The sequence below is a fragment of the Macrotis lagotis genome, chromosome 2 (genome assembly GCF_037893015.1).
Source record: "Macrotis lagotis isolate mMagLag1 chromosome 2, bilby.v1.9.chrom.fasta, whole genome shotgun sequence".
NCBI classification, from domain to species: domain Eukaryota; kingdom Metazoa; phylum Chordata; class Mammalia; order Peramelemorphia; family Peramelidae; genus Macrotis; species Macrotis lagotis.
In genome coordinates, this window is record NC_133659.1 from 45,352,157 (window position 1) to 45,369,492 (window position 17,336).

Consider the following 17,336-nt stretch of genomic DNA (forward strand, 5'->3'; position numbering starts at 1 on the left):
ATCCATCAGAATTCTTCCTTCTCCTTCAACTCTCAACTACCAGAAGTTGTTTGATCATTTCTACTTTCATGAGACCTTTGAGTGGGAGCACTGGATGGGAAGTTCATGGGATCTGGTTTGACTTCTCCACTGTTAGTCATTTAATCTTAAATAACCTCAGGTATAAAGCCTTTGTACTCCAGAACTCAGAGAAACTCATCAGAAGGCAAACTTCTCAGTCTGGTAGTCACTGCCCTTCATGAGCTGCACAGGCATCCTCTGCAGACTCACTTCTCATTACTGCCCATCACCTTCATGTTCCAAACAGACTGGCCTCCATCCATGGCATTCCCAAACTCCCTGCCCATGTACTCCTTCCCAGAATGCTTGCTCCTCAGTACCTCTGAGGGCCTCTTCTAGAATTCCCTCAAACTCAGTTCCTTCTCAAGATCTTTCCTGATCTGTCCGTTATTAACAGCTTTTTTGCACTCCAAAATTATTTTCCATTTGCTTTTGTATCCATGTTGCATCCTTCAAGGAGAGGATAAAATCTATGAGGGAGAATGGACTGTGTCATCTTTGACATCCAAGTATCTAACTTGAATGCAAAATGTACCATGGAACAGAAGGCTCTTCTATAGATTTTTGAAAATGAGTTTGCAGACCAAACTTTTATTGCTGTCTTTCTTTATTTGGCAAGGAAATCAAATAGATGTTGTCTGAGGCCGATTCTAGTCCCTTCTATCCTCCCTGTCAGTTATTTTATATTACAAATTTCCTTCAGAAATAGCCCTAGTTCATGTCAATGTCTGTTTACTTACCATTTTTAAACACTAATACTTGCTTTATTAAGTCTAGTTGATAATGTTTTAATTGTATAGTTAAATGATTGCACCTCTACACTTACACTAGTTGCTGATCTTTGACTGTACACAGTAAAATAACTTGGAAATGACTCACATGGACAACCAATCGCTTCCTGTCTGTCATGGCAGTCAATTTCAATTTTTTTTTGGAGTGATCTTACTCTGGTTTTCACTACTAGTGAAAGCATGAGTCCATTCAAATATTTCTATTTTAACAAGGGATAAATGAATTAACATGTCTGCTTTGAGAGTCTGATTACCAGATCAGGTTGGCTATAAAAGCAACTAATTTTTTGGCCACAGCAAATCTCAAAGACTGAGTTAAAGAGGCAACTATGTTAAGGGAGTATCCATATGGAAACTAATGTAGTCCTTGAAATTCAAGTTGATAACACTTTGTAAAGTTACCTTTAATACTTTTGATCACATTTTATTTCCCAACTTAACTTTGATTAATTTTCAGGGCCTTCCCACCTCTTAGAAGTTATGACCTCCTCAGCTTTCATAGGTTCAAACTGTTACCTCTATTGCAGACTCACCTTAATTTAAGTCTGACCCTACTGAGTTGTTTATGGATGCATGTGTGAAGAGAATAAGCATTTACATCATGCTTATTCTGCCCAAGACACTGTGGGGAGCACTTTGTAAATACATCATCCGATCCTTAATAACACCTCTACAGACTGTTGATGCATAAACACTCACTTATACAGATGAGGAGGTTGAAGGCAAACTAAGGTGAAGTGATGAGCTACTAAGTATCTGAGGCCAGCTTCAAACCCAGGTCTTTCTAACTCCAGGATTAGCACTTTTCCCACTATACCCCCTTTGCTGCCTTATTACCATTTAGGACCAAATATAAACAGCTCTGTTTCACATTTAAAATGTCACACAAGCTGGCCTCTATCTTTCCATTCCACATTTCTCTAGCCCATTCATACTGGACTGCTGGCTATTCCTCACCCATAACTGTCTCACTCATGCCTTATGCTGCTGTATGGTAGTTCCTCCCTGCTGCTGGTTTCTTTTTCAGATGGGGTCAATTCAAGCACTACTTTCAATAGATGTTCCCCACTTCCACTAGATTTTCCAGGCCTTTCTCTCCCAAATTACTTTGCATCAGGTGCAAATGTGTCCATCCACCTATCTATCCATCCATCCACCCATCCACCCATCTACCCATCCATCCATCCATCCATCCATCCAACCAGTCTCTCTATTAGAATGCAAGACATCTGAGGAAAAGACTTGGTTTGCTTATTTCTGTATCCCCAATGATTAGGATAATGTGTGATACAATGCACCATTGCTGACCCTTAATAAACACTTGTGGATTTCCTGAATATTTATAAACTTGTGGGAGGAAAAAATGGGCCCTTAAAAGTAGTCAAGTCTTTTAAGAATTAAAAAAGTTTTTTAAATTTAGTATTTCAATAAAAAATTGGTTTTCTGATAAAATTCTTATTAAATATAAGTCCCAAACTCACACTGCCCCATTGCCTAAAATAAATTAAAATTTTTTTAAAAAGTATCATGTCTTCCCATTCAATTCAGCATATATTTGAATAACTCTTAAGCAGACCATGCGGCAAAAGTTTATACTTACTATACCTTAGTCTCATGCTCATCAACAATACCATTAACTACTGATTCATTTGATCCTGATTTTCAACATAGGTTTCAGCTCACTGTGAATCTTTATTCTTCAGACTTTATATTGAGTCCTAGTCTTTTTCTAGGCATCTAGGCAGCTTTTCTTCCCACATTTAGGTTTAAGTGCTCTGGCCATATATAGACTTTCTCACTCTGCCATATAGAACTGGCACTCAACTCAGGTATAATTTTTACACAGATTGGAGTTGATTATTTTTTGAAAACGATTATTAAACTTTCCCATCTCCTACCATCACAATGTCTTTCACTATCGGCTGATACTGGCAAAGGGGAAGGGATCAGATTGTCAATGTTTTTTAATGTTCTTAGCACAAGTACCCCTTGGGTCTCTTTCTCAAGAAGAGCACATCCATCTAACAATCTCTCCATCTTTTCCTCTTCACATGACAACCTTACTTTTAATCCTTCCCCCTATAAAAATATTTAAATTTATTCTCAAATCAAACATTTTCACCCAGAGAATTAAAAACAAATCATTTTCTAAAAGACTAAAAATTGATGAGATCACAGCTTTTAAAAACATGTTTAAACAATTATTTAAAACACAATTTGAAACTAGTTTTATCACAAAATTTCACATGGTAAGAGATCAAACTGCAAAATCAGTCAAAACTTTTCTACCAAACACTTTTTAATGACAGATTTCCCTGCATAACAAGGCATTAAAAAAAAGTACAAGAAACAGGTTTTATTTTATTTTGAGGATAAAAATTTAACATTTCAATCTGAAAGCCTTGAGTTTGAGTTCTGCCTTTGGCTTGTCCTGGCTGTGTGAGCCTGAGCCAATGACTGTGCCTCTCATTGAAATACTCTTGGTCTATTAAGTCATGTGAACACAAAACACTGGGGTTTTTTTTAGGGTTTTTTTTTGCAAGGCAATGGGGTTAAGTGGCTTGCCCAAGGTCACACAGCTAGGTAATTATTAAGTGTCTGAGGTTGGATTTGAACTCACGTACTCCTGACTCCAGGGCTGGTGCTCTATCCATTGCACCACCGAGCAGCCCCACTATATGCTTTTAAAATAGAAATAAGTTCTATACCTAAGTCAACAATGAGTAAATATTAAAATATCAAATAGAATAACCTAAATAATTGGGTCAAATGAATACCTTGAATAGCCATTTTGGTTTTATAACTGAGAGGCAGCAGAGTATAATTAAACAGAAAGAGTACTAGTTCTAAGATCAAATCAAACTTCCCATACCTATTAGTTATTTGACAACAATAAGTCCATTTTTCTGTCTGCACCTCAGTTTCCTCCTTTATAAATTGAAGGCTAAATCACCTGCAGGAACTATCTCACAAAAGTGTAAAAATCATTTAAGATAGTTTAAGTAAAAATGATTTGTAAATATAAAAAATAGTATATACATGTAAACCATCACTTAAAAAAAACAAACTACAAGGCACAGTTACCCAGTTTTATGTAAAATTATTAAAATTACCTCTTCATCATTAGGGTCAACTATAGTCTCATCATAAACTCTCTGGTTTTCGATTGTCTTGGGCACTTGTTTTGGTGGTGCCTAGGTAAGAAAAAGAATATTGGTTTTCAGACATTAAACACACTTAACATGCACATTTTTGTAATATTTATTTTGAGGGTGAAAGCAATTTAAATATGAAAGTAAGTCCCCCAAAGAAAAATCCTATCCTAACCATTGCCTTTATTTTACTTCCTCACTAAACAAAGAAGCAAAACCCCAACTAAAATATATTTTACATCTTTATGATAACATAAACCCCTGGAAGAAATACTAACAAAAATGAAAATGATCAAAACTTGACAGCAACAATTGGAAAAGAAACTAAGTTGATCCGGTTAACTAATCACCAATAAGACTTTAAAAAAGACACAGACAATATCCAGACTACAATGGATTTGGAATCAGAGGCCCATTTACCAAGTAACCAGTAATCTAGCCTTCTGAGATCTCAGTTTATTCATCTGCAAATGAGAGAGGTGGAACAAGCAATCTTTTTCAGTTCAATATATATTCATCATCCCATCTCCTCTTGTCTTTTCTGGAATGTTGCTTTAACCTGGCTTTGCAATATATTTCAAAATTCTTCCCTTCAGCTGGCTTCTCCTCAGACAACAAATATTTGCAGGTCTCTCCTTCCTTTAAGGAAAAACAAAACCTTTTCCTTAACTCTTCACTCATTTTTAAACCACTAGAAGGAAGTTCTTAAAACTTTTCTTGGGTCATGGACTACTTGGACAGTAATCTAGTGAAACCTAAAGACCTCCATCTAGAATCATGTTGTTAAGACACATAAAATTCAGAGCAATATGAAGGAAATATTAAAATATAGTGATCAAAATATTTTAAAAACGAGGACATAGATTGCAAGGTTAAGAATCCCTGCTCTAGAAAGAGCAGTCTAAACTGATTGCCTTCACTCTCAAACATATTATATCTAAAATAGAGCTCACTATTGCCACCCCCTCTAAATTTCATTACTGTTGAGGATACCACCATCCTCCCAATCATCCAGGTTTGTAACCTTGATGGTCATCCTGAATCCTCATTCTTACTCTTCCTACATATTCAATCAGCTGCCATCTTATCATTTCTACTTTCACAATCTCCTTCGAATGTTCTCTTCTCTTCACTCACACATTTACACTATTCAATATCTATCACTTCTTGCCTGGACTATTTCAAAATTCCTATCCTTCTAATTGGTATCCTTATCTCAAGTCTCTCCCCATTCCAACTGAGAGACTTGTTAAGGAAAATGTCTTCAACATCCAGAGAAAAAACTATGGAGTCTGAATTCAGAGCAAAGCATACTATATCTACTTTTTAAAATGTCTTGGGGCAGAGCCAAGATGGTGACAGAAGAGGATAGTCTCTTAGGTGCTCTCTGAAAACTTATAAACTAAGGACTCTAACTAAATTTTTGAGAGACAAAATCCACAGAGGGATCCAGTGAGGTAGTTCTCCAACCCAAGGTAACCTGGAAGAGTGGAAAGGCTCCACTCCACAGGGTTGGAGGGGCAGCCCGCCAGAGCAAAGGAACTTCAGGCTCCCGGAGGCAGCCCCAGGGCGCTGGGAGCTGGAGGCTCCCAGCAGCCAGGGCAGTTTCCTGAGAGCACTGGGCACAACTTGGAGGATTGGGGGGGGACCTCTCCCAGAGCTAGTGCATGAAACCCAGCCCTCAGGGCACTCAGCAAGCAGCTTGGCCCCAGCAGCCCATATTCAAGAACTGGAAGCAGGCAGAGCCAGTAAGCAGGAGCCCCCAGGGCATGACTGCTGAGCCTAGGGAGGGGAGTGGGGGGAGACTATGGAATTTTGTCCTCTGTCCCTGGAAGAGGACTCTGGGGTTCTGACCACATTCAGAACCTGACCGCAGTCTAGGGCCCCCATAGAACAGCAAGGACCCCCCCACCTCAGCCCCATGGCAGAGGAGTGCACTTGTGGTCATTCAGACCAGGAGGGAAGACAGAGCCTCACACACACAGAGATCCTTGTGGGGAGGGTGCCCAAAAGCTCAGGAAGAACCCCAAAACCAGGCACAGGCTGGGGAAATGAGTAAGCAGAGAAAAGAGGAACACCATTGAGAAATACTTTGCCTATGATCCCAAGAAGGATCAAAACACGCAGTCTGAAGATGAGGAAGTACAAGCTCCTACATTTAAAGACTGCAAGAAAAACAGAAATTGGGCTCAGGCTATGACAGAGCTCAAAAAAGACTTTGAAAATTAAGTGAGGGAGACAAAGCAGAATTGGCCAGATGGAAAAAGAGATAAGAAAGGTCTCTGATGAAAACAAATCCTTCAGACAAAGAATATGTGAACATTCTCTTCCAGGGAAAAAGATGGACTTTCAATGAACCAGGGGAATTTCAAATGTTCCTGTTGGAATAGCCAGAGCTGAACAGAAGGTTTGATCTTCAAATACAGAACTCAGGTGAAGCATAGAGAGTGGAGAAGGGGAAAATATGAGGGACTTAATGATGATGAACTACATGTATTCCTGCACAGAAAAATGATAATGATAATACTCATGTGAAACTTCTCATTTAATAGAGTAGGTAGAAGGAGCTTTTATAGATGAAGCACAGGAGAGAGCTGAATTTGAAGATATAATGTGGTGTGTAAAAATGGAGTCAATGGCTAAAAGGGAAATGTAATGGGAGTAAGAGAAAGGAGGGGTGGAATAGGCTAAGATATTTCATATAAGATTTTTTTTTAAATTACAATGAGCTATTGCAATGATATGGAAGTGGGGAAGGCAAAGGAGAATGAGGGAACCTTCGCTCTCATCAGAGGTGGCTAGGAGAGGAAACAGCATATACACTCAATGGGGTATAGACATCTGCAGTAAGAAGGAGAGAAGGGGGACTGAGTGGAGGAGAGGATGGATCATGGGGGGAGAGTGGTCAGATATAACACATTTTCTTTTTTCCTTCTTGCAAGGGGCTGGGATTGGATGGCCTGTCCAGGACCATAGGGCCAGGTGGATGCTGGGCCTAAGGGGTGGGGGTGGGGGGGCTCGGGGCCTCTTGGCCCCAGGACCGAGGATCTGTCTGCTGCGCCACTCAACGACCCTACAGCAGAAACAGAATGAAAGGAGAGAGAAAATATAGTATATGGTAGTGGAGAAGTAAGAATGGAGTTGTGATCAGCAATGGCAACAGTGGAAAAATATGAAAGTAGCTCTTGTGATGGATTTATCATAAAGAATGTGATCCACTTGTGACAGAGCTAGAGGTGTTGTAACACGGACTGAAGTACATTTATTATTATTATTATTATTATTATTATTATTATTTTTGGAGGTGGGGTGGGGTTGCAGGGCAAATGGGGCTGGGTGGCTTGCCTGGGGTCGCACAGTTGGATGACTGTTGGGTGTCTGAGGCCAGATTTGGACCCGGGTACTCCTGGCTCCAGGGCTGGTGCTCTGTCTGCCACCTGGCCGCCCCCTGTTATTATTATTATTATTATTATTATTATTATTATTATTATTATTACTACTACTATTTTATTTTTATTTTGGGGTCTTTTTCTTTTTGATTTTTGCAGGGCAATGGGATTGGGGTGGCTTGCCTGGGGTCACATGGCTGGGTGATTGTTGGGTGTCTAGGGCCAGATTTGGGCTCGGGTGCTCCTGGCTCCAGGGCTGGTGCTCCATCCACTGTGCCACCTGGACACACCTACTATTATTATTATTTGTAATTTTAATTTTTTTCCCTCTCTCCTTTACTTTATCGCTCATGTGGGTCTATATTTTTTGGGGGGGTATTATGTTTACTCTTAAACACGAATATTTTAGTAATGTATAAAAAAATCATTTGCACAAAATAATAAATAAAAAAAAGGAACCCCATGTAATAAGCACCTCACTTTGTGTTCAAAAAAAAAATTTCTTTTATTTTTTCTCTTTATTTCTCATGGTTTTCTCTCCCTTAGTTCTAATTCCTCTCTCACAATATGACTAATATGGAAATATGTTAAACATGACTGTATATGTACAACTTTTACCAAGCTGTTTGCTATCATAGGGAGAAGGGAATTAAGATAGGGTGGTAGAAAAACACAAAACTCATAAATTTACAATTGAATGTATGCTGAAAACTACCTATAACTGGAAAAATAAAAGTAAAAATTATTCTTCATCTCTCTCCTCAATTACTGAACTCCTAACTATATTTTTTAAGTCCAACTCAAAAGTCATCTCCTGCACCAAGTCTTCACTGATCCACAGAGCATCTTTCCCCTTAGTTATCACAAAAGACTATCTTAGCACCTAATAACTAAAGCTATCTGTTTTGATTCCTGCCCTTGTTCTAGATAGTAAACTTTAAGAAATATCTATTAGTTTTATAGCACCCCCAATGCAACATTTATTTAGATACTGTTCATAAAAATGCATATTTAATCTGTTATTTCTGAGCAAACAAAACAAATCAAAAAAAGTTAAGGATTATATTTACCTTATCTCCAAGTGCCTCTCTTTCTTTTTTAAGCTTTTTCTTAGCTGCCAATTTTTCCTAAAAAATAAAAAAAAACCAATAATGAATAAAATTATCAAAGACAAGTACACTAAAAATTATCAAAAATATTATTTAAATAAAACCCTGAAAATAATTTAAAGCCATCAGCCATGAATTATACACACACACACACACACATTTTTATATATTAAAATGTAGGTTTCAACCCAAAATAATGACCACATGTTTAAGGCAAAGCATTGTTCAACTCATCAAATTGAGATTTAACAGTAATCCAGGGTAGCTAGGTAGTGCAGTAGATAGAGCACTGGTGCAGTAGAGTTCAAATCCAGCCTCAGACACTTAATAACTGCCTAGCTGTGTGACCTTAGTCACTTAGCCCCATTGCCTTAAATAAATAAAAAAAAGATTTAATAGTAATCCTCTACCACTTACCTCCTCTTTTTTTTCACTTTGGCAAAACTTACCTTGGCATTTTCAAATTCTGGAACTCAAATCCCTCAGTTACCAACCACGAGCCAAGCATTTTCTATGTTTCTCTTTACAATTAAGTGTTTTTGTGCTCTTTTCCATTATGAGAGGCAACATGGTACAATGGAAAGTGCTCTAGACTTAAGATCATTTGAAGTCCACCTCCAGACCTTACAAACTGGATGAAAAGAACAAATGCTTTGACCTCTCCAAGCCTTGGTTTCTCCCTCTTTAAAAGAGGGATAATTGCTTTAAAACCCACTTCCCAAAGATGTTGTGAGGGTCAAATGAGATCATATATGTAAAGCAATTTACAGATTTTGAAGTCCTATATAAATGTCTGATGGTGGTGGAATGGTGAGTCACAAAATTCCCTGCAGTAACCTTCTTTCACTTTAAGTCAAAGGAGATAAAAATTCTGCAGGGCAGACCTGGGATTCTAAATGTCATGAATTGTACCGTGCCTCTTAATTCATTGCTAACCTTTCTAGAACTAGGTTTGGCAGATTTTGCTGAAGGAGAGCACATTACAGAAGCAAGATTTTTCAGTTTACTTTAAATTCTGTCCACATTTCACAGTGTCAAGCACTTACCTAACAGGTAGCATAGGATCACAGAGTTAGAGCAAGAAATGACCTTAGAATTTTAATGCCGCCCCATCATTCCCTAAGTCAGGAAGCTCAGTTTCAGAAAAGTTGTAATTTGCCTATGGTCACAAAAGCTGAAAATGACAGGACCAAGGTCTACACAGCTTCAAATTTAGCACTTTTTCAGCTACAATTATCTATTGTATAAAAAATACCTATAATTATACCTGTTTCTAATCCATTTTCTACCCAGCTGTTAGATGAAAGCATAGATATTAAAGCAAAGATTGTGTCCCATAACTGATCTCTCCGCTTTACTAATACCTAGGATAGTGACTGACATCTGGCTGGCATTTAGTACTCACTGACTGATGCCACACTCCTTCCCAAGAAATTCTGACTTCCTATGGCTCAAGAAACAAACACAAATTCCTCAGTCCAGCATTTTAGATGTTATCTAGTTCATTTGGCTCTACTTTTGTATGTTCAGTTCACATTCTAATCCAATGCTAAAATGGTTCGTAAGCCCCTCCTATGAGAAAGGTGCATAGAAACCTAAAGATACATGAAAAACCAGTCCCTGTCCTCAAGGAGCACAAAGCATGGAACAGTGGAGAAGACCTATGTTTAAATCCTGTCTCTCACAGTTCTTATCTGTGTGATCTCATAGCTACTGCTTAGGATAAGGGGAAAAGGGAGAAGAGGCAGTAGAAGACAGTACATTAAAAATATATACTCATATGAGGAAATCAAAGAAGAAAATAAGAGGGGAAACATGGTAGAGAGAAAGGATCCAGGCTAAGGAGTAACAAACAGAAGCTAGTCTCCCATCACTATACAGTCCTACATACTACCTGGACAGAAAACAGATTGATAAAGAACATGAGAATAATTCTGATAGAAAGGCATGATATAATCGATGATGAGAATTCAAAATTTTCCAGACATATGCTTATATCTCTGTTGAGAGCAGAGCAGTTCAAAAGTTCTCAACTCAGTTTAATGATAATTTCAACCTTCAAAAGAATGAAAAGCAAATCAATAAAGGATGAAGTTGACTATTCTGATCAATAAAGAAGAACTGGTTGCTTAGGAGGAAATAGTTGGCTCCATGTAAGGAAATGTTCACTCCCATTTAGAGTTTGTGAAAGAGGAAAGGACAGAAGAAGCATAGTTTGGCAAACACCCTAGTTTTTTTTTTTTTGGGGGGGGATGAATGTGAAAGTATTCAAAATAAAACTAGTATCTCATAGACAAAAATTTGACAAGGGAAGTCATTTCAGGAGAGATGGGGAAATTCTCAGGAATGAAATTCTAACGACTTAAAGGGAAACAAATTCAATGACAAAGAAAAATAGGAACTATCTATAGTACCTGATATAGATGTACACAGAACTCACCAAGTCACTTGGTCTTTAAAAAGATATATATATATATATATATATGTATATATATATATATATATATATGAAATAAGAGAGGCAACAAAGGATGAATACAAATTTGTGGCAGAGTACCATAAAAAAGGGTGTCAGAAGTGCTAAATTTCTGAATGAGCTAAGGATAGTAAGGAATGTTAGGCCAATAAAAAGGCTTTGTTGTTTTTTTTTAAGCTCTGTCAATGAAAAGAATCAAAGAAAAGATAAGGTTGTTTGGGGGTGAGTAGGATTATAATTTATGATAGAAAGAAGGCTGCTAAGCTCTTACTATGAGACTATTTTCTCTATCAAATAAAATGATCTATGGATCAGCAAGAATGGGAACTAAAATGGCTTAATAGGGAGATAACAGTAAGAGGACAGAGACAGGTGGTACAGGGGATAGAGGGCCAGGTTAGAGGCAAGAAGATTCATTTTGCTGAATTCAAATGTGGCTCTCAGACTCTTCCTAGATATTTCATCTATGAAATGCTCTGGAGATCTTCAGTACCTCTTCCAAGAAAACCCAAATGGGATCCCAACGAATCAGGCAAGACTGAAACAACTGAACAAGAATTGAGGGGATAATAAGATAGTACTCACTGCTCTTGATGAACTCAAGTCATTTGCCCAAGAGGTAGTAGAAACAGAACTGGATTTGGAGTCAGAGGAATGGACAGGAAGTCCTCAGTAGAGTATTCCAGAGATCAATGGTTGACCCTGTATCATCTTAACCTTTCTAATAAATGGCCTAGATAAAGGTATATGGTATCTTTATCAAATCTGCAGAAGAAATACAGCTGTTAAGAGATGGCAAACAGTGGGTGAGAATCAGTAACCAAAAAGAGCTTCCAAGGCCAACATATTGATAGTGAATACAGGATGAAATTTAATAAGATTCAATCAATCAATAAGCATTTATTAGGCACCAAATATTTGCCAGGCACTGACAGGGCTCTATAATATAAATACAATGAATGAAAAAACTCCCACTCTCAAGCTTATAATCTGATAAATTTACAAAGACTTACTTCGGGTATAAAAGAAAAGAAAAAACCTGAAGAGGGCAGAATCATAGTTAGACAAAAAAACCTGAAAGTTTAACAGCTAGCAAGCTCAATAGTAGTAAACAGTATGATACGGCAACCAAAAACAATAATGCACTCCTGGGCTCCATTAAAAAGGGAATAGCTTCTACCTAAAAAGGGATGGTCCTGCTCAAAGCCACCACTCTGGTAGGCCACATATGTGTTTAATGCTGGACATCAAATTTTAAGAAGGACACTGATAAGCTGGAGGGGTCAAGTGTTCAGCAGAAAGGGGAAGGGTTTCAAATCCACGCTAACAAGAATCAACCGAAGAACCTGGGGATGTTGAGCATAGAAAGAGCCTTGGGGTGACAGACCCTGACAACTCTCTCTAAGAAGGAGAATCAGGGGTGGCTAGGTGGAGCAGTGGATAGAGTGCCGGCCCTGGAATCAGGAGTACCTGAGTTCAAATCTGGACTCTGACACTTAATAATTATCTAGCTGTGTGGTCTTGGACAAGCTACTTAACCCCATTTGCCTTGCAAAAAAAAAACCTAAAAAAAAAAGAAAAAGGAGGATCATAAAGAAGTCACTGAAAAGAGGAAAATTAGGATTGATGGGAAAAATCGTCTTCCTAACAATTAGAACAATTAAACTGTTCTAATGGACCAATGAGAAATGCAGTTTCAGAAATGGTGATACTGAATATCACAGATCTTAAATAAAAGGCTAACCAACCACTTGTCAGGTGGTTTCATTTCAGTTGTTTTGGTCCTTTCCAGTTTTAAAATTGTGATTCTGTAACTATGTGTGAGTCACAACATGAACCTCAGTTTCCTCATCCTAAAAATAGGGCTAATAATGCCTCCCACAAAGAGTTGTGGTGAGGATCAAATGAAAATGTACATAAAGCACTTTGCAAACTTTAGAGAACTACATAATTGCCACCTATTATTTCTTCTGCTGGTGAAATATAATACGCAGACAAGTATAAACATCATTTCAAGAAGGAAGAGAATATTATACAACATGAACTGAGCCTTGAAGGAAGCCAGGGATAAGAACGGAGGGCATTCCACAGAAGGTGGCCATAAATGAACAGAAGGGTTGAGATGCTGTGAAGTGAAATAGCCAAAACTTGCCAACTGATTACTTATGGGGTGTAAGGGAACAGAAGTAATAGAGGGTAATTCTTAAGTTACCTCAGGCCTAGGCTTCTGCAGTAGCCTTCTGGATGGCCTCTGCCATCTGCCTCAAGTCTCCTCCCTCTCAGAATACCCTCTACTCACTGGGTCAATTGATCAAACCACATGATTCCCCTAGTCAATAAATTTCCACAATTCCTTAATTCCTCCAGGATAAATTAGAAAATCCCATGAGGCTTCTAGTCTGACAGAACCTGAAAGTCCCTCCTAACCTGGCCTGTTCCTACTTTTCTAGTCTTTTTTTTTTTATTTAAGGCAATGGGGTTAAGTGGCTTGCCCAAGGTCACACAGCTAGGTAATTATTAAGTGTCTGAGGCTGGATTTGAACTCAGGTTCTCCTGACTCCAGTCACTTAGCTGCTCCACCTACCTTTCCAATATTCTTATACCTGACTGCTTCCCACCAACTCTATAGTCCTGAAATACGGGGCTCCTGCCTGTTCCTCACAAAATACTCCCAACTCCTAGCTTTTTCGTTAAAAATGAGTCTGTGCCTGATGCTGTCTCTCTTCATCTCTCAAAATCCAAACTTTCTTAATGTTCTGGCATCCTTTGAAGTGATCTCCAATTAATTCTGTGAGTATCTTTTTGTACACAATTGTTCACGTTGTCTTCCCCATTAGACAACACACCACACTGTGGGCAGGGACTATTTTGGTCTTTCTTTGTATCTCCAGAGTGGCTGGCATATAGGAGATTAATGAATGTGTAATGAGATTATAAAACTAGGAGACTGGAAGGAAAGTAATGCTCTATAGAGAAATGGAGTTTTAGAGAAAAACCGTTTAGAGAGAAAGTTGAGTTCTATTTCACTATTTCAGACATCCAGCTAAAGATACTCAATAGGCAGCTGGCAAAGTGAGCCTAGAAGAGACACATAATGGTCTGGGAGTCATAGGCATAGAGATAACTGAAACAGGTGCTTAGAATATAAGTACAAAGGTAAAATAGTCACAGCTAAAGTAGGAGTTTGTTATTTTTCTGTCTTTTCTGTCTTTTTTTTCCATCAGAGAAGGGAGAAGATGGTAGAGGGAAGACTGGGACTGGTGTCTACCACCACTACCACCAAAAAAAAAAAAAAAAAAAGAGCAGAAAGGCCAGAAGAAAGCACAAACAGGACAGCTTTGAAAGTTTACTTGTTATATTTATTAAAGACTTTAAAATAAAAGTTACCTCTATGTAAAAGAGGTTCCCAGTTTCATGGACAATATTCTGCTGTTCTCCAATGCACATGGAAAAAAGCAAAAGAATCAGTCCTGGCCCTCAAGGAGCTCATAATCTAATGTACATATATAAGAAAAGCCAAGTATCACAAGTTTCAGTTTCATGAATACTCTCCTATCTTAAAATGCTTGTGGAAACGCTCATTTTAATTTGGTGTTTACTAAATTTATATTAAAAAAAACTAAAACAGTTCCTGCCCTCATTTAGCCATGGAAGATATGTACATATGCAAGTATATATAAATCCATGAATTCTAAGATGTGAAGGAGAGAATTCCAGGCCAAGCAAGCAGCCAATGATGAAGCACAGCAATGGAGTAACATGTATGAACAATAAGAAAGCTAGTTTGAACATATAATTCACCTGAAAGAGAATGAGTTATAACGGGGTTGGCAAAGGCTTTAAACACCAAACAAAGGAATTCCTACTTGATTCCTGAAGTAACGGGCAGTCCCTAGAGTTTATTAAAGAGGGGAATAACATCTTTGCCATATGTGAACTTCGCCAAGTATTGAGTACAAAGTAAAACAAATTATCATCTTCATTTTACTGCAGAGGTAAATGAGGCTAAGAGAACTACTTAAAAGCTGGAGAATGGAGTTGAATTCCTAAGTGAGTTGCTACTTTAGGCGTGAGGAAACAAAAAGCACCTAGCTGCCCTAGATAAGCTGACATGTTCTGGCCCAGATGAACAAGATTCTTGTTCTGAAAGACCACCCAAATAGGATTTTAAAGTACCATTAGGGGCGGCTAGGTGGTGCAGTGGATAGAGCACCAGCCCTGGAGTCAGGAGTACCTGAGTTCAAATCCAGCCTCAGACACTTAATGATTACCTAGCTGTGTGGCCTTGGGCAAGACACTTAACTGCATTTTCTTGCAAAAAAAAAAAGTACCATTAGTGATCACTGAGAGAGCATGGAAAAAGATTCTCAATGAAAAAGGACAGTTTGCAAACTTTAGGCACATAAACTTGGCTTTGAAACCTGGGAAAATTCAGTAACAGATCATTAAAGAAATGGTCAATGAAGGGAAGCAGTGACTGCAAAGAGTCAGCCAAGTTCCTTCAAGTTCAGGTCATGCCCTAAAGCGAGACTCAATTGGATGAGGAGGCTGCTATGAACAGTCAACCTTTTTTTTATAGTAAGTATCTCATAGTAGGTTGGTGAAGATGCCAACCTTCTGAATTGGATTAGATAATATTACAATCAGTTGGTTAGATGTTTGTGGACACCTAAGATTGGTGATGGTTGTTAGTGGCTGGAGCCCTCCAAAGGAGTCATCTGTGCCTGGTCCTCAAATGTTTCAGTTTTTATCAACCGAGGGAATGAAGGCAAATAAGATTATCCTCACTATTTCTAGCATTAACTCTTAACTATGTACTCCGTCCTTAACAAGTATTTTCTCATTTGATCCTCACAGCGACAGCAAGGAAGATGGGTCTCCTTCCCGCTTTACAGATGGAGAAACTGAGGCAGGCAGCCATCAAGTGACCAGGCCACATCAGAATTGAGGAGACGGCAGTCCCGGAAAAGGTCCGGGGTGGCGGCCGTCGCCGTGGCCGCCCCCGGGGCTGCTTGGGCGGCTCTTCCCCGGGGAGGCCCGGGCCATGAGGTGCCCACCCCGGCGTGCGCACACACACACACGCGCGCACACACAGACACACACAGCACACACACACAGACACACACAGACACACACAGCGACACACACAGACACACCACACACACACACGTGCACACAGACACAGACACACACACGTGCACACACACAGACACACACACACACGCACACACAGACATACACACGTGCGCGCACACAGACACACACGCGCACAGACACGCACAGACACACACAGACACACCAGACACACAGACAGCACACACAGACAGCACACACAGACACACCACACACACATACACAGACACACCAGACACACAGACAGCACACACAGACAGCACACAGACACACCACACACACACACAGAGACACACACAGACACACCACACACACGCACACACACGCGCACGCACAGACACACACACACACACACACACACACACACACACACACACACACACACCCCACCCCCCGGGCCCGCCTCCGGCACCTTCCGCTGCTGCTGCTTCCAGCGCACGAACATGAAGTGCCGCCGCTGCTTGTTCTTGATCTCCGAGATGCTGAAGCCCGGCGGGAAGGCCGCGGGCCGCGCCTGGGCCGACTCGGCCGCCCCATCCTCGGGGGCCGCGCCCCGGCCGTCCCGGCCTCCGGCGCCCGCCGCCCCGCTCCCCGCCATGCTTAGGCCCCCGGCGTCTGCGGGCCGCGGCACGCGCTTCCGCTTCCGGGCCCGGTTGGACGTGCACTTCCGGGTCGTCGACCCAGGCTCCGGGGGGGCGAGGTCGCGGAGGGGGAGGGGCGCGGAGCAAGAGGCGGGAGAGAATGAAAAAGAGAAGGAAGCTGAGAGTGAAGGGAGGGAGGAGGAGGAGGAGGAGGGGGAGAGGAAGGAGAGGGGCCCAGGGCAGCGGGGGAGGGGAGGGGAGCGGGAGGAGAGCGGCTTGCTGAGTTGGGGAGCCCCGAGTCGCGGAGGGGTGCGCGCGTGTGGCGTGAAAAGAAAATAACAAAAATAGAGGTTAGAGCAGAGTCCTGTTCCGTGGGATTTGCCGCCCAAACCTCGAGGCGGAGGGCATGATGGGGGCGGGCACAAAACACAGGATGGGGGCAACGGTTCACCCCCTTGGTGACCCAGCTAGGAGGGCTGCCCGCCTTGTGCCAGGCTCCTGCCCGCCCCGGACGGGCAGGCTCCGGCCTCCTCAGCGCCGCCCCACGTGGGGACATTAGCAACAAGTGAAGATGCTCGGGACTCTTAATTTCTTGCGTACCGACGGGTGATTCTCTAAATAAGCCAATCTTTTACCAGAATATAT

At 40.5% G+C, this 17,336-nt stretch overlaps 1 protein-coding gene across 1 annotated transcript in view; it reads right to left on the minus strand.

The window, feature by feature from the left end:
- RPF1 (ribosome production factor 1 homolog) overlaps nt 1-16,724 on the minus strand; it is a 28,379-nt gene extending 11,655 nt beyond the window's left edge. The window contains exons 1-3 of the mRNA XM_074221797.1: nt 16,523-16,724; nt 8,463-8,519; nt 3,965-4,045 (exon numbers count right to left, since the gene is read on the minus strand). Of these exons, the coding sequence (XP_074077898.1) occupies nt 3,965-4,045; nt 8,463-8,519; nt 16,523-16,708 (324 nt within the window). The 5' untranslated portion in view covers nt 16,709-16,724. The remainder of the gene's footprint in view (nt 1-3,964; nt 4,046-8,462; nt 8,520-16,522) is intronic.
- Nucleotides 16,725-17,336: the final 612 nt, after the last annotated feature.